Source organism: Choloepus didactylus, chromosome 21, assembly GCF_015220235.1.
Source record: "Choloepus didactylus isolate mChoDid1 chromosome 21, mChoDid1.pri, whole genome shotgun sequence".
Taxonomy (NCBI): Eukaryota; Metazoa; Chordata; class Mammalia; order Pilosa; family Megalonychidae; genus Choloepus; species Choloepus didactylus.
The window spans coordinates 47,892,755-47,918,332 of NC_051327.1; the positions used below are offsets into that span (position 1 = coordinate 47,892,755).

The 25,578-nt window shown below is 45.7% G+C and overlaps 1 protein-coding gene and 1 long non-coding RNA gene across 2 annotated transcripts; one reads left to right on the plus strand and one right to left on the minus strand.

The window, feature by feature from the left end:
* Positions 1-1,078: 1,078 nt before the first annotated feature.
* Positions 1,079-10,704, plus strand: LOC119517476 (nuclear factor of activated T cells 2 interacting protein). The gene is made up of 8 exons (XM_037814202.1): positions 1,079-1,482; positions 2,130-2,202; positions 4,034-4,154; positions 5,474-5,554; positions 5,651-5,837; positions 6,837-6,981; positions 7,124-7,233; positions 8,104-10,704. Exons 1-8 carry the CDS (start codon positions 1,090-1,092, stop codon positions 8,260-8,262), a joined length of 1,269 nt encoding a protein of 422 aa, XP_037670130.1. The 5' UTR covers positions 1,079-1,089; the 3' UTR covers positions 8,263-10,704.
* On the minus strand, positions 4,765-25,480 carry LOC119517479. The gene is made up of 3 exons (XR_005213537.1): positions 25,260-25,480; positions 8,446-8,770; positions 4,765-4,814 (listed from the first exon to the last, which is right to left on the minus strand). It is a non-coding gene; the product is annotated as an uncharacterized LOC119517479 (long non-coding RNA).
* Between the last annotated feature and the right edge of the window lie 98 nt (positions 25,481-25,578).

Sequence of the window (25,578 nt, forward strand, 5' to 3'; positions counted from 1 at the left end):
CCTGGGGCTGGGAAGTCCTTGGAGGCCTTCCTGCGAGAGCCCAGGAGCCTTTGTTCCCAGGGAAACAGCCCCACCTGCTGGGGCTTGTGTGTCCTTGGTCTCGGCCTGGCCTGAGTCTGCCTGGAGTACGTGAGGCGTGGGCTGACCCAGCTGGGGTATATGTGACGGCGATGTGAGTCGGGTGGTGGAGGTGGAGGGCAAGAGAGGTGGGTGGCGGCGGCGATGCAGTTCTGGATGGATGTTTGGGGCACAGTCTATGTGAACCTTGTGTATGGGACGGGCAAGTAGAATGGGGCGTATGTTGTGAGGGTATTGTGTGAAACGGGGGGTGGCATGAATGGAGTGAGGTGTGGGGCAGGGGGTTTTGCTGTCCGAGATAATATGGGGGGCGTGGAGTGTCGAAGGGGCGTTGTGGGAGGGTGCTGTATGGGCGTTTGATGTGTGGACATTGTGCGTGACGTGTGTTTGTGGGGGCTGTTTGGTGTGAGGCGAGGGCTACACGCTGTTGGAAGTAACTCAATGGGCTGAGCAGTGTTCAAAGTGTTGGCCCGGGGCGTGTGTTGTGTGGAGTTCTGCATGTGAGGTGGGGCGTGTGGGAGAGTGCGTGGTGTTGCATGGAACTGCCCAGGCCCACAGCACAGTTCGGGTGACAATAAAGAGGATATGAGCAAGGTTTCGCGATTCCTAAAAGTTTTCCCAGCCCGCCTTCCTTCGCGCCGTAGTCTCAGAGCTTGAAGACTACAATTCCCAGGGTATCCCGCTCCCTCACCAATAAGGGAAACGGATCGCGTCCATGGGCGGGACTAGGCGGGGCGGCCCAGGAAGCTCGACCAATGGGTGAGTTGCGTCGAGTCGAAACCTACGCTGATTGTCCGGAGGGCAATTGGATTCTATGGCGCCTTGGTTCCCGCGGTGGGAGCGTGATGGGCGGGTACAGAGACCAATGGAAAGACGAAGGGGAGGATCCAGAAAGTGCGGGCGGAGGCAGACGCTGACTAGCAGGTCGTTCGCGCAATCAAAGGGGAGACGTCGCACGAGGGGGCGGGGAAAGACGAGAAGGGGCGGGCGGCAGTGACGGCGGAGTGTACTATGGCGGAGCCGGTGCGGAAGCGCGGCCGGCGGAGCCGAGGCGGCGGTGTCGGCCGAGGGGCTCGGGGGGCCCGGGGCGGCAGGGGCCGGCGTCCTCGTGCCCAGCGGTCTCTGGCTTCGCGTACCCTGGACTCGGTGCTTGTGGACTTGATCAGCGACAGCGACGAGGATATCCTGGAGGTCGAACCAGAGCGCGGCGCCCTGGACCCCGTAGAGGTCCCGCTCTCGGAGCCCCCCGTACCGGCTGCGCCCCAGGACGACAGCGACAGCGACAGCGACAGTGAAGGGACGGACACGCGGCCCGCAGGAGCCCCGCGGCCCCCGGTCAGGCGACGGCGGCGACTGCTGCTGGATCCGGAGGAGGCCCCGGTGGTTCCTGTTTACTCCGGGAAGGTGCAGCCAGGTCCCCGGGAGGGCCAGCGCGGGAGGGCTGAAGGGTCAGGGCGCTGGGCTTCCGCGGAGGGGCTGGGTTTAGGGAATGCCGAGGATAGGGTTCTGGGGTTGGTCTTGGATCCTGGGGGGCCAAATGGAAGCCAGGGAACCGGATCTTGGAGGCAGAGAGATGCAGGGCTCCTGGGGTTCCCGCGGTTCCGAGGAGGTGAAGGGATTTGAGGTGTATTAGTAGTTGAGATTTCCGGGAGCTGGAGTCTTGGGGGCATAGACAGGCTTCAGGGGGTTTAGGGTGGGGTTGGGAGGATCTGGGACTGGGATTTGGGGCCCATTAGGGTTTGAGGTTGGGGCCCATTGCTGAGGTCCCCATGTGATAGGTTGAGCTGGGGGGCTGGGCTTCCCTAGGAATCTAGCATAGAGGGATGGCTTGCATCCTAGTAAAAAAGAACTAAACCCATTTTCCGAGTGCCTGAGGGTACTGCCATTTTGGCTGGACTCCTGGGTCCCTGGGAGAGGGCTGTGGTACCTACACCTCAGGGAGGACTTGGGGGCTGGGGAAGGCCTGGGTGTCAGGGAAGAATCATCCATAGATTTTCCTTTCAGTAGAAGGAGCGCTTGGGACTCCCTGCCACTCTTCTTGATCTTTGCAGGTGAAAAGCAGCCTCCACCTCATCCCAGATCACCTGTCTCTCCTGAAATTGTGCCCCCAAGGGGCTGAGGAAGGTAAGGGAGGGCTTCCAGGAAGAGGTCCCCATGGCTGGCCTATCTGAGGAGACTTCCTGGAGTTTCCATCCCTTCAGTCACTTGTCTCCTGAGGCTCAGGAGAAGGACAAGCTAGAGGTGACACCTACATCCTAGCTAGAGAAAGGGTCCAGTCCTGAAAGGAACTGGATTGTTAACCAGAGGTGCAGGAGCAGACTTAGGAAGAAGTGTCAAACCATCCCCTCTCCAACTCTAGAAGTCATGACAGAGTGTGATAATATTACAGATTTCCAGGGCCCACCTCCAGAGATCCTGGTTCTGTAATCTTGGGGAACAGAGATGGTGTTGAGGATCTGTAACATCTCGATACATTTCGTTACATCCACAGCAAGTTTCCAGCACACTCTGGAGCCAGCAGGGTGTTCTTGGAGTGTTATCAGGGCTGCGTAGCCTTTGTCCTAACCCCAGGGGACATGATTTTTGGAAATCACCCAAAGGCAGAGTGAATGGGAATCAGCTGTTGGAAGGAAGAGAATTCAGGCCTAGGACCTTGGACTCCTGCTACACAGACCTTGGTCTGAGACTTCTGTAGTGGGAGGGAGTATGGTAGAGTGTTTGAGAGCACAGACTCAGGAGCCCGTTGGCCTGGATTCGAATCCCACCTCTGCCCCTTAATAGCTGTGTGACGGTGGGTAAGTTACTCAGTCTCTCAATGAGGAGAATAGGAATAATAGCAGGCTTATGTCAAAGGATTTGGGTGGAAATTAAAGGGAAAATATATATGTATATTTGGCCCTCCCCTGATTTTGTACATGGCTTGGTCTAGGACCTGGAGCACAGTGGACCTTTGGGACTGGATTAATTCTTTGTTGTGGGAGTTGTCCTGTGTACTGTTGAGTGTCAGCTGCGTCCTTCCTCTCTACCCAGATGTCAGGAGCATTTCTCAATCATGACAATCAGAAATCCCCCCTGACATTGCCAAATGTTCTTTAGGGGACAAAATTGCCCCCAGTTGAGAACCACTGAGTTGGTTTTTTTTTTTTAATCATTGTTTTTATCTTTATCTTTATCATTTATGGTGAACCTTCGTTAGTGGCAAGTAAATGGAAAAGGGTATCTCTATGCTAGCATAATTCCTGGTTTCCTTTTATAAGACACTTAAGTTAAAATGAGTGATTTAAAGAAAGATAAATAATATGGCAAAAAGTGATAACGACACTCACATGGATGGAATTTAGGGCAGGTAGGCTCGAAGGGCCTATATTTCTCTCTTTACGTCATTCCTTCCCCCAACACATGCCTTTCCCCCACCCACAGACTCTCTGTGCCTACCAAATTGAGGATAAGAAGAAAACAAGAGAAACAAAATATAATTTTTTATCATCCTTTGAAAACATTTGTTTTAAAGTACATTTTATAATATACATAGTGGTACAGTAGTACATGTATTTTGAGTAAATATATATTTTTCAGGGTTGTGTCTGACATTTTTTATGTGTGGGATGCATGTCATCAAAAAATCGTGACGAGCCCTGCTTTCATTGCAATGGGCCACTTCTGATGTCCACACTTACCACACTGTCTCATGCCCTGGCACTCAGCTGGGACTCTCCCGTACTCCTCTGCTCTGGTCTGCCAAACTCCAGCCCATACTTCTCTCTGAGCTAGGCATTTCCTCTTCGATTCATGGCCCTTGAGCCCTTTCCTAGTATCACTGAGTAGACCTATGTATGTCTGGGGGGCTTTTCTGGCTCCTCATTTTTTGAGACCATCTTGAGATCCTTGTTTCTCCTTGGCTGCCACTGCCCTCTCTTAGCCAAATGTCTTCCACTCTCTCCCCCTCTGTTCCTAGATGTGGATATGGCAGATTCTAGCAGTCCCCACCGTGAGGACCCCCCATTCCCAGACTCTCCCTGGAAGAAGAAGCTGAGGGGTAAGGATGAAGAAAAGGAGAAGAAAAACAACATGTTTCTGTGAGTCTGGGGCACTTGGGGCCTAGGAGCAGGAAGGGGGTTGGAGGGGATGGCCAAGGTGGGCAGGACCTTTGGGTGCGTCTGGAAGAGTCAGGAGAGGGATGGACTGAGGCTCAGGTGGGGTGTGGGACTCTGGGAGAAGAGGTGGTCCAGCCCAGGAGGTTGACAGTGGACCCTTTGGGACCAAACATGGGAGTGGAGTGTTTGGTCTTCATGTCCAAGACCATAGTCATGCAGGCAGGAGGCTCTGGGGACAGCCTCTGGGGTCCCGGTCCTGCCAGCCATCTCTTAACCTTCTGTCTCTGGGCTTCAGTTTCCTCTTCTGCAAAATGGGGAGAGTCATATTTCCCATGTGTTCCGGTTTGCTAATGCTGCCGTTATGCAAAATACCAGAAATGGATTGGCTTTTATAAAGGGAATTTATTTGACTACAGATTTACAGTTCTACAGCCATAAAAGTGTCCAAACTAAGGCATCAACACTAGTATACCTTCACTGAAGAATGGCTGATGGTGTCTGGAAAACCTCTGTTAGCTGGGAAGGCACATGGCTGGCGTCTGCTGATTCTTTGCTCCAGAGTTCTGGTTTCAAAACGGCTTTCTCCAAAATGTCTCTGGGTTTCTCTTACCTTAGCATCTCCAGACGTCCTTCTGTCTGCATCTGCAAGAATTGCTAAGTGTCAGCAAGCATCTCTAGGGGTGCTTTTTCCTCTCTTAGCTTCTCCAGAGCAGACTCTGGGCTAGTATCTCAAAGCATCAGTTCCCAAGTGTCTCTTAGCATCTCTGTGTGGGTTCCCTTTAGAGGACCCCAGTAAACTGATCAAGACCTACCCTGAATGGGCGGGGTCATGTCTCCATGGAAACCTTTAATGAAGAGGTCACACCCTAATCAGAAAGATTAGTAACTCTGCCCCGCAAGATGACATTAAAGAATATGGCTTTTTGGGGGACATAATATATCCAAACTGGCACACTGGGCTTCAGTTTCCTCTTCTGTAAAATGGGGATAGTCATTTTGTAGTCCCCGTGTCAAAGAATTGTTGATAGATGAACTGAGTTAACACTTAGCACACAGTACATGCTCTCTGTCTGGTGTGTGTATCCTCGTTCACCTGGGGAATGGCCCTACTGTTTGAGTCATGAGAATATAAAAATGACGTCTGGTGTCTTCGCTGCCCCACACATCCCCCCTCCGTCTTCCAGTAAAGCATGTTCTGGAAGGTGCCCCCTCTCAATCCTCTGGGTCCACAACCCTTGAAGAGAGGTCTGGGGCTGGGGTCTCTCCTCTGCCTCTATCCTGCCCCTCTCTTCTCTCTGCAGGGTCCAGGACACCTCTCCTCTGCCCTCACCTCCACCTAGGACTAAAAGCAGAAAGCACACGAGGGCCCTCCAGAAGTTAAGGTGTCTGGGGCAGGGACTCTGGCTCGGCTAGGGAGGGATGGGCGGTCTGGGAAGGGGGCTGACTTCAGCTGACTCCCACTGTTCTCTGCACCCCAGGGAGGTGAGCAGGCGCCTCCACGACCTCCGTTCCTGCCTGAGTCCCCTGCAGCACCAGGGCCAAGACCACTGGAACCAGGAGGACGAGGTGGTCCTGGTGGAGGGGTCCACTGTCCCAGAGAGCCCCCGACTCTTCCCCCTCAAAATCCGGTGCCGGGCGGACCTGATCAGATTGCCTGTCGAGATGGTGAGCCTCTGGGGGGCCTGTGTGGGGGGCATCTGGGCAGGGGTGACTGGCAGAAGGCTCCGTGTTTCCTTTTCCCACCCTGTTCCTGCTCTCTGGGACTGCCCAGTGCTCTTTCAGCCCTCCATGCCCTGGTGTTAGTATTCCTTGGGTCTGTACTGTCTTCCTCACCCTTCGCTCTCTTTCTAGCAAGCTTCCTACCCTGTTCCTTAAGGGTCCACTTGTTGTCTCCACATCTTGTCTCCTAAGAAGCTTTTCACGGTTTCTCCTCACCCCACCCCCTGCCCTGGGGTGAGACCCTTTCCGCTCCCCTTCCCCAGCACCCTGTGCTTCCTTCGTGCTCGCTTTTCCTGCTGTAGGCCAGCAGATGTCCCTCAGTCCTGTGGGCACCTGCTTCCTGGGGAAGGCTCAGATCTTTGCAGGGGTGGCCCCAGTTCAGTAACAAGAACAATAACTGCAGTTACCGTTCACCGAGCCCCGAGCGGGTTGGGCAGGCTACCGAGCCAGGGCTTGCAAACAGGCAGCCCGTGGCTCTAGCAGCGGAGCCTCTGCTTTCATTGCCCTGCACTGGGTGTTTAGAAGGTTGGAGTTCATCGCCAGCCTTTACAAGGGCGATTTCATAAGACGTTTCAGATTTCTGGCTTTTCTTAAAAATCGAAGAGCCAGTCCCACTGGCCTGTGCCCTGTGGTCCCAGTCACTGGTGCTGAGGGACAGCTGGCCTGTTTAGAGGGGCATCTCGCCCCAGTCTGTCCCCACCCCACTACCCCCTTTCCCTCCTAACCCTTGGCCACTTCATTTCTTTGTGTCACTTGCCCAAACCCTTTTTTGACCTGATTTTATTCTATACTTGGCTGGACAGATGCAATGAAACATACTGCTGAGGAGCTTGGACGGTGGCTAGGGCCAGAAATGCGTGTTTGGGGTGTCATTTTTGGGGTGCGGGTTGGACTGCTGTCAGGGCAGGAAGGCCTGCTTTGCTTCTTTGACCCCCTCTCCCCCAGTCGGAGCCCCTGCAGGGCGTGGTGGACCACCTTGCCGCCCGCCTCGGGGTGTCCCCAAGTAGGATCCTCTTGCTCTTTGGAGAGGCAGAGCTGTCCCCTACTGCCACCCCCAAGACCCTGAAGCTCGGAGTGGCTGACATCATTGGTGAGGATGGTGGGGAGGTGGGGCCTCGAGGAGGCTCTTGCCACAGGCAGGGGCTGTGGGGAGCTGTCCAGAGGGGGACCTGCTTCTGGTCCCCCACCTTCCCACTCAGGCCTGGTCTCCCTCCTGACCCTGCCTTCCGCAGACTGTGTGGTGCTAGCAAGTTCTCCGGAGGCTACAGAGATGTCCCAGCAGCTCCAGCTCCGGGTGCAGGGGAAGGAGAAGCACCAGATGCTGGAGGTCTCGCTGGCTCGGGTGAGTGGGAGACCTGGTTCTCCATGCCCGTCACCCTTTCCTCTGCTGTCTCTTTTTGTCAGTTACTGGCAGATGGATTCCTCCTAAGCCTGATGTGCTGGAGACACTGCTGTACATCTTCTTGGGTTCCCACCCTTCCTAGATATTGGGGCTTCCCTCGCCCTCCTGCTGGGGAACCCCACTGTACTCTATGCATCCCCTTAGTCTCCAAGCTCCTTTCTCTGTCTTTACAATTCAAACAGAAAGGACCCTTGGAAGGTAACCAATAAAACCCACCGAAATAACAATAAAAGCCATGTTTCTTAGTGCCAGTCCCTGCACTGAGGACAATTACTTCACATTTGGGATGTTATTTAATTTTTACAACCAACAGTGTGGAAAGGCACTGCAGGTACCCTCAGGTAATGGAGAAGGAAACTGGGGTCCGGAGAGGTGGAGCGACCTGTCTGAGGTTGGTGGGAGAGCCTGGCTGCCAGCTCGGGTCCTTCTCACTCCTGAATCTGGTCCCCGCCTCCATTTTATAGATGTGGGTGTTGAGGCTTGGAGAACTGGCCTCCCCAGAGTCAACACTCCTGAGCCTTGGCTCTGGGGCCCTTTTTTCTACCTGAGGAACTCAGGGCCCAGAGGGAGGAAAGGACTCGTCCTGGTGTCCTGGAGAAGCAGTGATGCAGCCAATCCAGGAACCTGGCTCTGCTGGCCTCCAGATGTGCCACTTTCCCCTTCGTGGGTCTCTGGCTTCACTAGTTTGGCTCCTTATCCTCCCTGTTCCAAGTTGTCTGTTTTGTTCCTACAAGTTCTCTCAGCAGGCCCCTCTGCCCCTGCCCCCTTTCAAATTCTTACATCTATTTTTTTTTTCCCCTCTCTATCCAGGATTCTCCCCTCAAGACCCTCATGTCCCGCTACGAGGAAGCCATGGGACTCTCAGGACACAAGCTCTCCTTCTTCTTTGATGGGGCAAAGCTTTCAGGCAAGGAGCTGCCAGCCGATCTGGGCATGGAATCTGGGGACCTCATTGAGGTCTGGAGCTGAAACCCCACTCTTGCCCGGCGCCCCAGCCCAGACTTGGGGAGAATACCTGGCCCTTTTTTTTTTTCCCTATTTACCAAGCCCCATAAGGGCTAGCTGAAGCTGAGGTAGAACTTCTCTTTAAGCTAAAGCAAAATCAAGGAGTGACCCCGCTCCCATCGACCCTGGTTTCAAGCCATTAACTACCTGGTTAGTTGTGTGGTAGTTGTTCTGCCCTGGGTGGACTGCAGCTCCAGCCACATCCTTGTGCTGAGTTTTCCAGGCCCCTGGGACATGGAGAAGGCCTCTCCATCTTCACCTCCATCATTGCCCTTTCCTTCCTCAAAAGGTCTGTTCTGTGAAACTTTGCTCAGATTTAAAGAGTGAGTGGAAATAAATGAGGGTTGGTGTGGGACTCCAGACTGGGATTTATGCCACATCCAGGACCAGCAGTGGCCTTCTTCTCAGTTGGGAGTCGGGGTGACCCCACGGTGGTTTGCTTATGGCACAAACACTAAAGTGCTTCCTTGACCTGCAGGAAAATAAATGACCGAGCTCACACATGCATCTGCTTCAGCACAGGCAGACAAGTGGGTTACTCTTGAAGTATATAGGGAATGGTTTCTCAGTCTCAGGCATCTTCCTTAGCCCAGGGAGCTTTTCTGGCCACCTTTTCTGGTTGCCTGTTCTTGGTGCACATGCAATAAAGCCTAACTGAGGACATTCACTGTTGTCATTTGGGATCTCAGGATCACAGTCCCGGGCAAGGCTTCTTTGGTGTTATGGTTCCCGGCCTGCCCCCCCACCTGCCCTCTCCATGCCATCCTTTCCCATAAGCACCCATTCTAATGGGCTTATTTCCTGTCTTTAGATATGAATGTATCCTTGTAAAATACGTTTTATGTGTGAATATGCTTCTACTATATGTAAGGGGTATTGTGCTAGAGATCTTGCACTGTTTCTTTTTTCACTCAACACGTGTTAAGGTCTAGCAGTCCCTTACTGTCTTCCTGGTTCATTGCCTTGAACTGCTGGGTGCTATGCCACAGGGGCGTCAACTGCATTTTACTTAGACTTGCCCGTAGTGGGGGACACCTGGGTGCCTCTGGCTCCTCATAAAAGGCTGCGGTGAACATCCTTTTACACGTTCCCCTCCGGGCTTGTGCAAAAACTTTCTGGCATAGGTACCAGGATGGGATTATGGATCATACGGGTTAATTTCTCTGTGGTGCCACCAGATTTTTCTTTAGAATGGTCACTGACCCTCCCACTGAGGCATCTCACTTCTGTTCTCACCCACTCTTGTTATCGCCCAGTTTTCTAACATTTGCCAGTCTGCTGGGTGTACAGCGGCACTGTGGTTTCGTGTGTATTCACCTGGTCACCAGTAATTTGGGGAATCTCTTCTTAAGCCTCTCAGCCTTTCTGGTTTCCCTTTCTGTGATTTGCTCATTTATCTTTGCTCATTTTCTCAGGAGTTGCTTGTATATTCCTGGGCATTTTCAGATATTGCAAATATTGTAACTCAGAATAGCACTTGTCTTTGTACGTCTAGGAGGGGGTCCTTCACTGAACAGATATTCTTTAATTATCTGGAATAGCTGTCTTGTCACATAGTTTGTTGCTCTTGATTGCTTATTTAAAAGTAGCTAAAATATTTTACATTTTCTTCTGCTAGCCTTTTGGTGTTTCCTTTCATATTTAGGCTACTACTTAGGGTTGGGATGGTGCAATAGCCGGGATCTCTTCTAAGTGGTTAAACACTTTTTTCTGGTTGGTTGTGCTGGTTGCTAAATATTGCATATCATCCTGCCTTTAAACCATTTGAAATCCACTTTTGTATAGGAGATTTGAGTTTATTTTTCACCATGTTAAGAGCCAGTTTTCTCAGTACCGTCTACTAAAAAATATTAATCTTCCGCTGATATGTGGTGTAGTATTAGAAAAAGTATGTCAACTTCTTAAAAAATACTTTTTTGGAATGTGGCATTCCTTTGAATTTATAATGTGGGAAAAGATTGAAAAAAGTTTTATAATGTTTAAATAATTCCTGATACGGTATGCCTTTCCACTCTTTCTGATCTTTTGTGTCCGTGAATAAATTTGAACACATTGAAATTACTTATGCAATCTCACCAGAATAAATGGGAATACATTGAACTGGTATGTCCTTGGTTTCCCCTTGGTTTCTGCCTTCGTGCCCCCACTAAGGCCCTTCAGACGGAGACCACTGGTGGTCCCCTCACATCCGTTCGTCCTCCTAGAATAAGAGAACTCATGGTTTTCATTAAGCACAAAATCACACAGGATAAAGACAATACTTCCAAGCCTTCCTTGAAGTTAGGTGTGATGGTTAGGTTCATGTGTCAGCTTGGCCAGGTGATGGTGTCCAGGTGTCTGGTCAAGCAAGCACTGGCCTAATAGTTACTAGAGGACATTTGTGGCTGGTTAAGCAACCAGAAGGCTGGTTTATTAAATCATCAATCAATTGACTGCACCTGTGACTGATTATATCAACAAAGGGCACATCTTCCACAATGAGAGAATTCAGTCAGCTGGATTTAATCCAATCAGTTGAAGAAAGAGAGGACCGTCACTTCTTCAGCTAGCCAGCGAAGCATTCCTGAGGACTTCATCGAACACCTTCTTCAGAGTTTGCTAGTTTGCTGCCTGCCCTATGGAATTTGGACTCGTGCATCCCCACAGTAAATCTTATATTTGCAGGTATCTCTTGTTGATGCTGTTTCCCTAGAGAACCCTAACTAATACCCATATGAACCTCAATCTGGAAAAATATATTTAAACCATTTAAGACCAATAAAATATTGTGATCCAGAAATTAAAACTACACACCATTGAGGAAAACAGAAATAAATCAGCATACAAGTGAAAATTTATGACTAGGTAATCCACAGAAGAGAATATCTGAAATTCCAGTAAACATGAACATATGAAATTCACTTGTAGACAAAAAAATTACACATTAAAATAGGAAAGAAATAAATCACATTTATCTGACTGACATAAACAATCAGCTAACACCCCCAAATTGTTGACAACAGTAAAGTTATTCTAGCAATACTAACCTTGATCGTAATGGGGAGCAAAGTGACCTTTTATACATTCCTGGTGGGGTTAAAAGTACACCAGTTTGGGGAACAGTTTAGCAATACCACATAAATTTGAAGAAACTAAATTGCTACTTATATTTACTGAATGTACAAAGAAATAAGTATAAGATATCTTTGTAATGGACAGACATTAGTAATAATCTAAGTATCCATTAACAAGAGAAGTGATACATATGTTGTTGCATATATATATAATTATGAAACAGAACAGTATTCTGTAGTCATAATAAAAGAACATAATATGCAGAGAGCAACTGCAGCCAAGAGAGAGACACTTTGAAGACGGTCATTGAAAGTAGACTTGCTACTCCAGAGTCTGCCTGGAAGAAACTAAGAGAATACCCCCAGAAGCCTGGAGAGAAACGTCCTGGGAGAAAGCCATTTTGAAACACAACCTGGGAGCAAAGGAAGAAGACGCCAGCCATGTGCCTTCCCAGACAACAGAGGTGTTCCAGACGCCATTGACATTTCCTCCCTAAGGGTACCCTATCGTTGACGCCTTAGCTTGGACACTTCTATGGCCTTAAGACTGTAACTTTGTAACCAAATAAATCCCCTTTATAAAAGCCAATCCATTTCTGATATTTTGCATAATGGCAGCATTAGCAAACCAGAGCAGTAGGTGTGGCCAATTGGAGGGGGAGGGGTGTGACTTCAGGAAGCGTCCCTAAGCCGCAGTGTGCGCCCCTCTACTTGGCTTGCTTTCTTCTTGCTGGCTGGAAGTGGAGCAGCCATACTGACCCTGCAGTGATCTTGGTGCTGGAAGCCATGTGGGCCAGGACAAGAGAGAAGGAGTCTGGGTTTCAGTCTCCACACTGTTGACCTTTGTAGTTTTACGGGAAAGGGTAGCTTCTGTCTTTCTGAAATCACTTCTATTTGGGGATTTCTGTCACTTGTGGCCAAGCGTGGTTCTGATCCCAGGACATTACTATTAATGTTACTACCACAGTGATCCACTTTGGGTACCTGTGTGAGATTTTTTCAGAGGTTTATATCCAGGAGAGGAGTCACTGGATCTGTACCTGCCCAGGTTCTTTTGATTACTGTCAAATTACTAACCAAAGTGGCTAGATCACTTTCTTCGTCCTTAGAAAGTGCTAGGTTTCTGTTTCCTCATCTCTTTGCCATCACTTAATCTGGGAAAGATGTGGGAAAGACCATTTGTTGTAAAAGAATTTGCAGTTCCTTTAAAAAAGACTTAAAAGTCTAGAAGACTTGTTGGGTGATCTTTCTAAAACTCTACAACTTTTATTTTATCTTTTTATTTTGTTTTTCATTTTATTTTTATCTTTTATTTATTTATTATTTTTTTTGAGAAGTCTTGACAACTTTTAATGAGCCCTTTACTTGGTGCTACACACCAAGCTTAGCTCGGCACTTTTCATAATCACACTGATCTTCAGAGCAATGCTATGTGATAGGTGTTAGTATTATTCCTATTTTACAGAAAACAGAAGCTTGGAAAGATTAATTAACCTGCTCTAGAGCATCCAGCCACCAATTACAAACCTGAGAGAGGGCCAAGTGGGCCTGACAGCACTTGGAATTCCTCATAAGACCAGCACTTCTCAAATATGTAATGTGCATGCAGATCAGCTGGGGATCTTGTTTTAAATGCAGATTCCGGTTGAGCAGCTTTTGGCCGGCCCAAGATTCTGCATTTCTAACAAGCTCCCAGGTGATGTCTGTGCTTCTGGTCCATGGACCACGCTTTGAGGAGAAAGATACTATTTGCCCTTTTTCCCATCGCCTCACGCGTTTAAAGCCTCCCACCCTTGCTACTTCTTCTGGCTCAGGAGTCGATTCCTCCGTAAAGGCCACCTAGGGACTGTCCACACCCTCTTTTGTGTGTCCCACCTCCACACGGAACAGGGGCCAGCTCAGCACACTATTGCATCCATTTGTCCCTGCCCTTCCCCCTGCTTGGCTGTCAGCTTCTTGAAAACAACAGCCATATCTTGTTCTAACAGACCCTGGCTCAGTGTCTGGTTCCCCAGCAGTCACCTAACAAATGTTTGTTGAATGAATAAAATGTTTCACCATCCCAAAAGAATCCCACCATCTCAGTGCACGTGCCAGAATCCTAAGCTTCAGTCTTGACATCTCTCCTTGGCTTGACACCTCTCCTCCTCCCCTGGTCCTGCTCTGTCACCCCAGATGGCTCACAAATGGTTCACTTCTTTCCCGCCCCACCCCACAGGCATCTAACGGGTCACCCTGTGCCCCCCTCTCTCCCCCAATTCATCTTCTATGCTGCTACCAGAGTGAGCTTCTCAAATGCAAATCTGATTTTACAATGAAGGAAATCCTCTCCGTGGCCCCGGGCCTGCTTGGCCTGGCCCCTGCCTGTTGTCTGGCCGGCCTCCCTCTCCCTGTCCACACCGCCCTCCTTTCAGATCGTGTGCACTTCTTGCTTCCTTTGGTGGCAGGGCCTGCACACATACTCTTTTCCTCGGCCTGGACTGCTCTCCCTCACCTTGGCTTAGTTGTTGCTCAACCTCCATGTCGGAGCTCAAGGAAGCCCTCAACCTGCCTGGCCAGGACAAATCTAGGATTAGCTCTTATTGTAGCCATGTGCTGCACTTCTTTTCCTTAAATGCAGTTTTTTTTTTTTTTTTTTTTAAATTTAATTTAATTTAATTTTATTTTTTGAATTTTAAAAGGATGATTTATTAACTTACAATTTACAGTTTTTAGGCCATGAAAATGTCCACTCAAGGCATCAACAGGATGATACCTGGACTCTGATGACAGGCTGCTGGCATCTGGGGCACCGCTGCCACATGGGAAGGCACATGGCCAGCGTCTGCTATTAAATGCAGTTTTACTGAGATATGTTCACACATCATACGATTCATCCAAAGTATACAGTCATTGATTCACAGTATCATCACATAATTTGCACATCTTTTTTTTGTGACAGTCATCACAGGTGAACTCTTCTTTTTTTTTTTTATTTGAGAAATTTCCCGTGTACTTATGCTCCGGTTTGCTAATGCTGCCGTTATGCAAAATACCAGAAACGGATAGGCTTTTATAAATGAAATTTATTAGGTTACAAATTTACAGTTCTGAGGCCATAAAAGTGTCCAAACTATGGCATCACCAAGAGGATACTTTCACTGAAGAATGGCCAGTGGCCTCTGGAATGTCTCTGTCAGCTGGGAATGCACGTAGCTGGCGTCTGCTGGTCCTTTGCTCCCAGGTTGCATTTCAAAATGGCTTTCTCCAAAATGTCTCTGGGCTTCTCTCTTAGTTTTGCATCTCCAAGTGTCCTTCTGTCCACATCTCCAAGCATCTCTAAGTGTCAGCAAGCATCTGGGTCTGCTCCTAGCTTCTCTCTTAAATACTCCAGTGAACTAATCAAGACCCACCCTGAATGGGCAGGGCCACACCTCCATGAAAACAATCAAAAGGTCACACCCTAATCAAGACTTAATAGTTCTGGCCCCACAAGATTGCATTAAATCACATGGCTTTTTGGGGGACATAATATAGCCAAACCAGCACAACTTACATTTCATGAAACACTGTTTACAAAGCAAACAGCAAAAGTTGGGCTACAGTTTAAACTGATTAGACCTGTAAAGACATACTTATCTGGCCTTACAGTAGATTGTCTCAAGATATTTTACTTGGGAGAGCCATCAAAAAGCATCTATAGTCAGAGAAGAGCCAAGTGTTTTTCCCATTTGGCAAAATCAATATTGGCATTAAAATGTATGCTTTTGGAGGCGGGGCAAGATGGCAGACTGGTGAGCTGTATGTTTTAGTTACTCCTCCAGGAAAGTAGGTAGAAAGCCAGGAACTGTGTGGACTGGACACCACAGAGCAATCTGTCTTTGGGCATACTTCATACAACACTCATGAAAATGTCGAACTGCTGAGATCAGCGAAATCTGTAAGTTTTTGCGGCCAGGGGACCCGTGCCCCTCCCTGCCAGGCTCAGTCCCGTGGGAGGAGGGGCTGTCAGCTCCGGGAAGGAGAAGGGAGAACTGCAGTGGCAGCCCTTATCGGAAACTCATTCTACTGATCCAAACTCCAACCATAGATAGACTGAGACCAGACACCAGAGAATCTGAGAGCAGCCAGCCCAGCAGAGAGGAGACGGGCATAGAAAAAAAAAAAACAACACGAAAAACTCCAAAATAAAAGCAGAGGATTTTTGGAGTTCTGGTGAACACAGAAAGGGGAAGGGCGGAGCTCAGGCCTTGAGGCGCATATGCAAATCCCGAAGAAAAGCTGATCTCTCTGCCCTGTGGACCTTTCCTTAATGGCCCTGGTTGCTTTGTCTATTAGCAATTCAATAACCCATTAGATCTCTGAGGAGGGCCCTTTTTTTTTTTTTTTTTAATCCTTTTTTCTTTTTCTAAAACAATTACTCTAAGAAGCCCAATACAGAAAGCTTCAAAGACATTCAATCTGGGCACATCAAGTCAAGAGCAGAACTAAGAGAGCTCTGAGACAAAAGGCAGTAATCCAGTGGCTGAGAAAATTCACTAAACACCACAACTTCCCAAGAAAAGGGGGGTGTCCGCTCACAGCCACCATCCTGGTGGACAGGAAACACTCCTGCCCATCGCCAGCCCCATAGCCCAGAGCTGCCCCAGACAACCCAGTGTGACGGAAGTGCTTCAAATAACAGGCACACACCACAAAACTGGGCGTGGACATTAGCCTTCCCTGCAACCTCAGCTGATTGTCCCAGAGTTGGGAAGGTGGAGCAGTGTGAATTAACAAAGCCCCATTCAGCCATCATTTGAGCAGACTGGGAGCCTCCCTACACAGCCCAGCAGCCCAGAACTGCCCTGGGGGGACGGCACTCACCTGTGACATAGCACAGTCATCCCTCAACAGAGGACCCGGGGTGCACAGCCTGGAAGAGGGGCCCACTTGCAAGTCTCAGGAGCCATACGCCAATACCAAGGACTTGTGGGTCAGTGGCAGAGACAAACTGTGGCAGGACTGAACTGAAGGATTAGACTATTGCAGCAGCTTTAAAACTCTAGGATCACCAGGGAGATTTGATTGTTAGGGCCACCCCCCATCCCCGACTGCCCAGAAACACGCCCCACATACAGGGCAGGCAACACCAACTACACACGCAAGCTTGGTACACCAATTGGGCCCCACAAGACTCACTCCCCCACTCACCAAAAAGGCTAAGCAGGGGAGAACTGGCTTGTGGAGAACAGGTGGCTCGTGGACACCACCTGCTGGTTAGTTAGAGAAAGTGTACTCCACGAAGCTGTAGATCTGATAAATTAGAGATAAGGACTTCAATAGGTCTACAAATCCTAAAAGAACCCTATCAAGTTCAGCAAATGCCACGAGGCCAAAAACAACAGAAAATTATAAAGCATATGAAAAAACCAGACGATATGGATAACCCAAGCCCAAGCACCCAAATCAAAAGACCAGAAGAGACACAGCACCTAGAGCAGCTACTCAAAGAACTAAAGATGAACAATGAGACCATAGTACGGGAGACAAAGGAAATCAAGAAGACCCTAGAAGAGCATAAAGAAGACATTGCAAGACTAAATAAAAAAATGGATGATCTTATGGAAATTAAAGAAACTGTTGACCAAATTAAAAAGATTCTGGACACTCATAGTACAAGACTAGAGGAAGCTGAACAACGAATCAGTGACCTCGAAGATGACAGAATGGAAAATGAAAGCATAAAAGAAAGAATGGGGAAAAAAATTGAAAAAATCGAAATGGACCTCAGGGATATGATAGATAATATGAAACGTCCAAATATAAGACTCATTGGTGTCCCAGAAGGGGAAGAAAAGGGTAAAGGTCTAGGAAGAGTATTCAAAGAAATTGTTGGGGAAAACTTCCCAAATCTTCTAAACAACATTAATACACAAATCATAAATGCTCAGCGAACTCCAAATAGAATAAACCCACTCCGAGACATATACTGATGACACTGTCAAACACAGAAGAGAAGGAGCAAGTTCTGAAAGCAGCAAGAGAAAAGCAATTCACCACATACAAAGGAAACAGCATAAGACTAAGTAGTGACTACTCAGCAGCCACCATGGAGGCAAGAAGGCAGTGGCATGATATATTTAAAATTCTGAGTGAGAAAAATTTCCAGCCAAGAATACTTTATCCAGCAAAGCTCTCCTTCAAATTTGAGGGAGAGCTTAAATTTTTCACAGACAAACAAATGCTGAGAGAATTTGCTAACAAGAGACCTGCCCTACTGGAGATACTAAAGGGAGCCCTACAGACAGAGAAACAAAGACAGGACAGAGAGACTTGGAGAAAGGTTCAGTACTAAAGAGATTTGGTATGGGTACAATAAAGGATATTAGTACAGAGAGGGGAAAATATGGCAAACATAAACCAAAGGATAAGATGGCCGATTCAAGAAATGCCTTCACGGTTATAACGTTGAATGTAAATGGATTAAACTCCCCAATTAAAAGATAAAGATTCGCAGAATGGATCAAAAAAAATGAACCATCAATATGTTGCATACAAGAGACTCATCTTAGACACAGGGACACAAAGAAACTGAAAGTGAAAGGATGGAAAAAAATATTTCATGCAAGCTACAGCCAAAAGAAAGCAGGTGTAGCAATATTAATCTCAGATAAAATAGACTTCAAATGCAGGGATGTTTTGAGAGACAAAGAAGGCCACTACATACTAATAGAAGGGGCAATTCAGCAAGAAGAAATAACAATCGTAAATGTCTATGCACCCAATCAAGGTGCCACAAAATACATGAGAGAAACACTGGCAAAACTAAAGGAAGCAATTGATGTTTCCACAATAATTGTGGGAGACTTCAACACATCACTCTCTCCTATAGATAGATCAACCAGACAGAAGACCAATAAGGAAATTGAAAACCTAAACAATCTGATAAATGAATTAGATTTAACAGACATATACAGGACATTACATCCCAAATCACCAGGATACACATACTTTTCTAGTGCTCACGGAACTTTCTCCAGAATAGATCATATGCTGGGACATAAAACAAGCCTCAATAAATTTAAAAAGATTGAAATTATTCAAGGCACATTCTCTGACCACAATGGAATACAATTAGAAGTCAATAACCATCAGAGACTTAGAAAATTCACAAATACCTGGAGGTTAAACAACACACTCCTAAACAATCAGTGGGTTAAAGAAGAAATAGCAAGAGAAATTGCTAAATATATAGAGACGAATGAAAATGAGAACACAACATACCAAAACCTATGGGATGCAGCAAAAGCAGTGCTAAGGGGGAAATTTATAGCACTAAACGCATATATTAAAAAGGAAGAAAGAGCCAAAATCAAAGAACTAATGGATCAACTGAAGAAGCTAGAAAACGAACAGCAAACCAATCCTAAACCAAGTAGAAGAAAAGAAATAACAAGGATTAAAGCAGAAATAAATGACATAGAGAACAAAAAAAAAACAATAGAGAGGATAAATATCACCAAAAGTTGGTTCTTTGAGAAGATCAACAAGATTGACAAGCCCCTAGCTAGACTGACAAAATCAAAAAGAGAGAAGACCCATATAAACAAAATAATGAATGAAAAAGGTGACATAACTGCAGATCCTGAAGAAATTAAAAAAATTATAAGAGGATATTATGAACAACTGTATGGCAACAAACTGGATAATGTAGAAGAAATGGACAATTTCCTGGAAACATATGAACAACCTAGACTGACCAGAGAAGAAATAGAAGACCTCAACCAACCCATCACAAGCAAAGAGATCCAATCAGTCATCAAAAATCTTCCCACAAATAAATGCCCAGGGCCAGATGGCTTCACAGGGGAATTCTACCAAACTTTCCAGAAAGAACTGACACCAATCTTACTCAAACTCTTTCAAAACATTGAAGAAAATGGAACACTACCTAACTCATTTTATGAAGCTAACATCAATCTAATACCAAAACCAGGCAAAGATGCTACAAAAAAGGAAAACTACCGGCCAATCTCCCTAATGAATATAGATGCAAAAATCCTCAACAAAATACTTGCAAATCGAATCCAAAGACACATTAAAAAAATCATACACCATGACCAAGTGGGGTTCATTCCAGGCATGCAAGGATGGTTCAACATAAGAAAATCAATCAATGTATTACAACACATTAACAAGTCAAAAGGGAAAAATCAATTGATCATCTCAATAGATGCTGAAAAAGCATTTGACAAAATCCAACATCCCTTTTTGATAAAAACACTTCAAAAGGTAGGAATTGAAGGAAATTTCCTCAACATGATAAAGAGCATATATGAAAAACCCACAGCCAGCATAGTACTCAATGGTGAGAGACTGAAAGCCTTCCCTCTAAGATCAGGAACAAGACAAGGATGCCCGCTGTCACCACTGTTATTCAACATTGTGCTGGAAGTGCTAGCCAGGGCAATCCGGCAAGACAAAGAAATAAAAGGCATCCAAATTGGAAAAGAAGAAGTAAAACTGTCATTGTTTGCAGATGATATGATCTTTTTTTTTTTTTTTTTTTTTTTAATCATCATTTTATTGAGATATATTCACATACCACGCAGTCATACAAAACAAATTGTACTTTCGATTGTTTACAGTACCATTACATAGTTGTACATTCATCACCTAAATCAATCCCTGACACCTTCATTAGCACACACACAAAAATAACAAGAATAATAATTAGAGTGAAAAAGAGCAATTGAAGTAAAAAAGAACCCTAGGTACCTTTGTCTGTTTGTTTGCTTCCCCTACTTTTCTACACATCGATCCATAAACTAGACAAAGTGGAGTTTGGTCCTTATGGCATTCCCAATCCCACTGTCACCCCTCATAAGCTACATTTTTATACAACTGTCTTCGAGATTCATGGGTTCTGGGTTGTAGTTTAATAGTTTCAGGTATCCACCACCAGCTACCCCAATAGATGATATGATCTTATATCTAGAAAACCCTGAGAAATCGACGATACAGCTACTAGAGCTAATAAACAAATTTAGCAAAGTAGCGGGATACAAGATTAATGCACATAAGTCAGTAATGTTTCTATATGCTAGAAATGAACAAACTGAAGAGACACTCAAGAAAAAAGATACCATTTTCAATAGCAACTAAAAAAATCAAGTACCTAGGAATAAACTTAACCAAAGATGTAAAAGACCTATACAAAGAAAACTACATAACTCTACTAAAAGAAATAGAAGGGGACCTTAAAAGATGGAAAAATATTCCATGTTCATGGATAGGAAGGCTAAATGTCATTAAGATGTCAATTCTACCCAAACTCATCTACAGATTCAATGCAATCCCAATCAAAATTCCAACAACCTACTTTGCAGACTTGGAAAAGCTAGTTATCAAATTTATTTGGAAAGGGAAGATGCCTCGAATTGCTAAAGACACTCTAAAAAAGAAAAACGAAGTGGGAGGACTTACACTCCCTGACTCTGAAGCTTATTATAAAGCCACAGTTGCCAAAACAGCATGGTACTGGCACAAAGATAGACATATAGATCAATGGAATCGAATTGAGAATTCAGAGATAGACCCTCAGATCTATGGCCGACTGATCTTTGATAAGGCCCCCAAAGTCACTGAACTGAGTCATAATGGTCTTTTCAACAAATGGGGCTGGGAGAGTTGGATTTCCATATCCAAAAGAATGAAAGAGGACCCCTACCTCACCCCCTACACAAAAATTAACTCAAAATGGACCAAAGATCTCAATATAAAAGAAAGTACCATAAAACTCCTAGAAGATAATGTAGGAAAACATCTTCAAGACCTTGTATTAGGCGGCCACTTCCTAGACTTTACACCCAAAGCACAAGCAACAAAAGAGAAAATAGATAAATGGGAACTCCTCAAGCTTAGAAGTTTCTGCACCTCAAAGGAATTTCTCAAAAAGGTAAAGAGGCAGCCAACTCAATGGGAAAAAATTTTTGGAAACCATGTATCTGACAAGACTGATATCTTGCATATACAAAGAAATCCTACAACTCAATGAGAATAGTACAGACAGCCCAATTATAAAATGGGCAAAAGATATGAAAAGACAGTTCTCTGAAGAGGAAATACAAATGGCCAAGAAACACATGAAAAAATGTTCAGCTTCACTAGCTATTAGAGAGATGCAAATTAAGACCACAATGAGATACCATCTAACACCGGTTAGAATGGCTGCCATTAAACAAACAGGAAACTACAAATGCTGGAGGGGATGTGGAGAAATTGGAACTCTTATTCATTGTTGGTGGGACTGTATAATGGTTCAGCCACTCTGGAAGTCAGTCTGGCAGTTCCTTAGAAAACTAGATATAGAGCTACCATTCGATCCAGCGATCGCACTTCTCGGTATATACCCGGAAGATCGGAAAGCAGTGACACGAACAGATATCTGCACGCCAATGTTCACAGCAGCATTATTCACAATTGCCAAGAGATGGAAACAACCCAAATGTCCTCCAACAGATGAGTGGATAAATAAAATGTGGTATATACACACGATGGAATACTACGCGGCAGTAAGAAGGAACGATCTCATGAAACATATGACAACATGGATGAACCTTGAAGACATAATGCTGAGCGAAATAAGCCAGGCACAAAAAGAGAAATATTATATGCTACCACTAATGTGAACTTTGAAAAATGTAAAACAAATGGTTTATAATGTAGAATGTAGGGGAACTAGCAGTAGAGAGCAATTAAGGAAGGGGGAACAATAATCCAAGAAGAACAGATAAGCTATTTAACGTTCTGGGGATGCCCAGAAATGACTGTGGTCTGTTAATTTCTGATGGATATAGTAGGAACAAGTTCACAGAAATGTTGCTGTATTATGTAACTTTCTTGGGGTAAAGTAGGAACATGTTGGAAGTTAAGCAGTTATCTTAGGTTAGTTGTCTTTTTCTTACTCCCTTGTTATGGTCTCTTTGAAATGTTCTTTTATTGTATGTTTGTTTTCTTTTTAACTTTTTTTTTCATACAGTTGATTTAAAAAAGAAGGGAAAGTTAAAAAAAAAAAAGAAAGAAAAACAAGGAAAAAAAAAAGATGTAGTGCCCCCTTGAGGAGCCTGTGGAGAATGCAGGGGTATTCGCCTACCCCACCTCCATGGTGGCTAACATGACCACAGACATAGGGGACTGGTGGTTTGATGGGTTGAGCCCTCTACCATAAGTTTTACCCTTGGGAAGACGGTTGCTGCAAAGGAGAGGCTAGGCCTCCCTATATTTGTGCCTAAGAGTATCCTCCTGAATGCCTCTCTGTTGCTCAGATGTGGCCCTCTCTCTCTGGCTAAGCCAACTTGAAAGGTGAAATCACTGCCCTCCCCCCTACGTGGGATCAGACACCCAGGGGAGTGAATCTCCTTGGCAACGTAGAATATGACTCCCGGGGAGGAACGTAGACCCGGCATCGTGGGACGGAGAACATCTTCTTGACCAAAAGGGGGATGTGAAAGGAAATGAAATAAGCTTCAGTGGCAGAGAGATTCCAAAAGGAGCCGAGAGGTCACTCTGGTGGGCACTCTTACGCACACTTTAGACAACCCTTTTTAGGTTCTAAAGAATTGGGGTAGCTGGTGGTGGATACCTGAAACTATCAAGGTACAACCCAGAACCCATGAATCTCGAAGACAGTTGTATAAAAATGTAGCTTATGAGAGGTGACAATGGGATGGGGAAAGCCATAAGGACCACACTCCACTTTGTCTAGTTTACGGATGGAGGAGTAGAAAAATAGGGGAAGGAAACAAACAGACAAAGGTACCCAGTGTTCTTTTTTACTTCAATTGCTCTTTTTCACTCTAATTATTATTCTTGTTATTTTTGTGTGTGTGCTAATGAAGGTGTCAGGGATTGATTTAGGTGATGAATGTACAACTATGTAATGTTACTGTAAACAATCGAAAGTACGATTTGTTTTGTATGACTGCGTGGTATGTGAATATATCTCAATAAAATGATTAAAAAAAAAAAAAAAGGCTTAACACAATGTCCAGGAAGTACTCAGAATTACAATTCTGGTCATGTTATTTTAAAATAAATAATAACGAAAGCAATACTAAAAAAAAAAAAAAAATGTATGCTTTTATAAAGAGAAAGTTTTATTTTCATTAGTGTCCATTTGGGATTGTTTGGAATATGGGCTTTTTTTTTTTCTTTTTAATTTATTGGCATATAATCTACGTGCTTAAACATTCAACCAATTCTAAGTATACAGGCCCATGAATTTTGGAAAATGTACACAGTTGTGCAACCATTGCCACAATCAAGTTTTAGAACCCTTACATCACCCCCCAAATTTTCTGGTGCCTGTTTGCAGTCAATCCCTTCCCCATCCCCCCTGACCCCAGCAACCACTGATCTGCCTTCTGATACTTTAGTTTTGCCTTTTCTAGATTTTCATGTAAATGGAATAACACAGTATGGATTGTGTTTTCTTTCCCTTAGCACAATGTTTTTGAGATTATCTATATTGAGTGTATCAGCAATTCATTCCTTTTTATTGCTGAATAGTAGTTTGAATGTATGGATATACCATTCCCCTGTTGATGGACATTTGGGTTTTTTTTTTCAGTTTTTGATTATCATGAATAATGTTTTTATGAAAATTTGCATACAGCTCTTTTTTTGGACATACATTTTTGCTTCTCATGGGTAGATATCTAGGAGTGGCACTGCTGTGTTGTATGGGAAGTGCATGTTTAATTTTTAAGGAAACCACCAGACTGTTTTCCAAAGTGCTGTACCATTTGCCTTCCCACCAGTGTTATATGAGGGTTCCAGCTGCTCCATGTCATCTCCAGCACTTGGCATTATCAGGTTTTTGGCTGTTCTAATGTAGTGGTAGTTTATTGTGGTTTGATGTCATATACTCGTTGACTATTCATAATCTTCATTTGTGAAATGTCTGTTTAAATCTTTTGCCCATTTAAAAAATTGTGATTTTTTGTCTCGTTATTGAGTTTTAAGATTTCTTTATATATCTTGATAAGAGTACTTTGTCAGAAATGGGCTTTACAGACATTTTCTCCTAAACTGTGGCTTGTCTTTTCATCTCAAAAGTGCAATTTTACATGTGAAGCACTTGAGGTACTTGATGGATATCTGTCTCCTTTTTGCCTGTCACCTGGCACAATGACAGGGATATAATAGATTCTCAGTATTTTGTTGAGGGAATTAATTGACTACAATCTGAAGTTCTCCACATCTTTTCCTCACACCTCTCAGGGAAGACAAGGCTTGAGGTTCTGAAACATGAGGTATCTCCTGGGCAACACCACTGAGAGGGTATTCAGTACTCAATTTCTCATAAGGCTTCTTGGGGGCCCCAACCCTCTTCCCATGGGACTGGTTGGAAGAGGGCCTGGGAGCTGTATAGGCATAGAGCTATCCCAATTTTACTTAGAATGTATGTTTTATCAGATGTAACTTGGAGATGGGGAGAGGCACTAAAGAACTACCCCAAGCTATACTCTGGTGCCACCGCTCTGTGGGCTTGCTTTGACCCCAGTCCTGCAGCTAGGAGTCTCCTTAGAGAGGCCATGAGCCCCTGCCTACACTGAGTGAGACCACCAGAGGGCGCAAGGGCTTGGGTCCCGGTGGGTTGTGGGGGGGGGGGGGACTTTGATCCCGAGGGCGAGGGGTTCTGGGACGCTTCCTTCAGTAGGTGTCTACAGTGTGTCTACAGTGAAGCCGCAGGGGTTTACAAGGTTAGCTGGGCTGAGGAATCCGTAAGGGGGCTGTGTTCGAGACTAGAACTGGGGGCCGCTGCTCAACATTCATTCATCCCACAAACATTTACCAAGCATGTAGGTACGAAGCCCCAGACCGATGAAGAGAGAATAATTATCTAGAGCGAGAACTGTTCATTGGCATTTTAGAGATACTTACGGTTTCCAGAACCCTCTAAGATTCCATTGTCTCGTTTAAGCCTGAAGAAGTCTGCCAAGGAGGGCGTTACAGATAAGAAAAGTGAGATTCAGAGGGGTTAAGCGACTTCATTCATCCAGAGCCACCCTTTCAGCGGCACGAAGCCGCCGCCAGGGCAGCCCGGCCAGCTGACGCGCTGGGGCGGCTGCAGGGTCTGGGACTCGGACCCTGGTTGCCGTGGCGACGGGTCGGCAGTCACGTGACGCGGGAGTCCCGGTTGAAGCCGAAAAGGCACGACAGGTATTCCGTGGCAGCTTCCGTACTCGGGGTCGGTCACGTG

What these genes read in the sequence shown, in the direction of transcription:
- LOC119517476 (XM_037814202.1), top strand. Translation starts at nt 1,090, where the DNA reads ATGGCGGAGCCGGTGCGGAAGCGCGGCCGGCGGAGCCGAGGCGGCGGT. An exon ending in TCAGATTGCCTGTCGAGATG is followed by an intron (nt 5,838 to 6,836) that starts GTGAGCCTCTGG and finishes CCTCTCCCCCAG; the next exon opens with TCGGAGCCCCTGCAGGGCGT. An exon ending in TGGAGGTCTCGCTGGCTCGG is followed by an intron (nt 7,234 to 8,103) that starts GTGAGTGGGAGA and finishes CTCTCTATCCAG; the next exon opens with GATTCTCCCCTCAAGACCCT.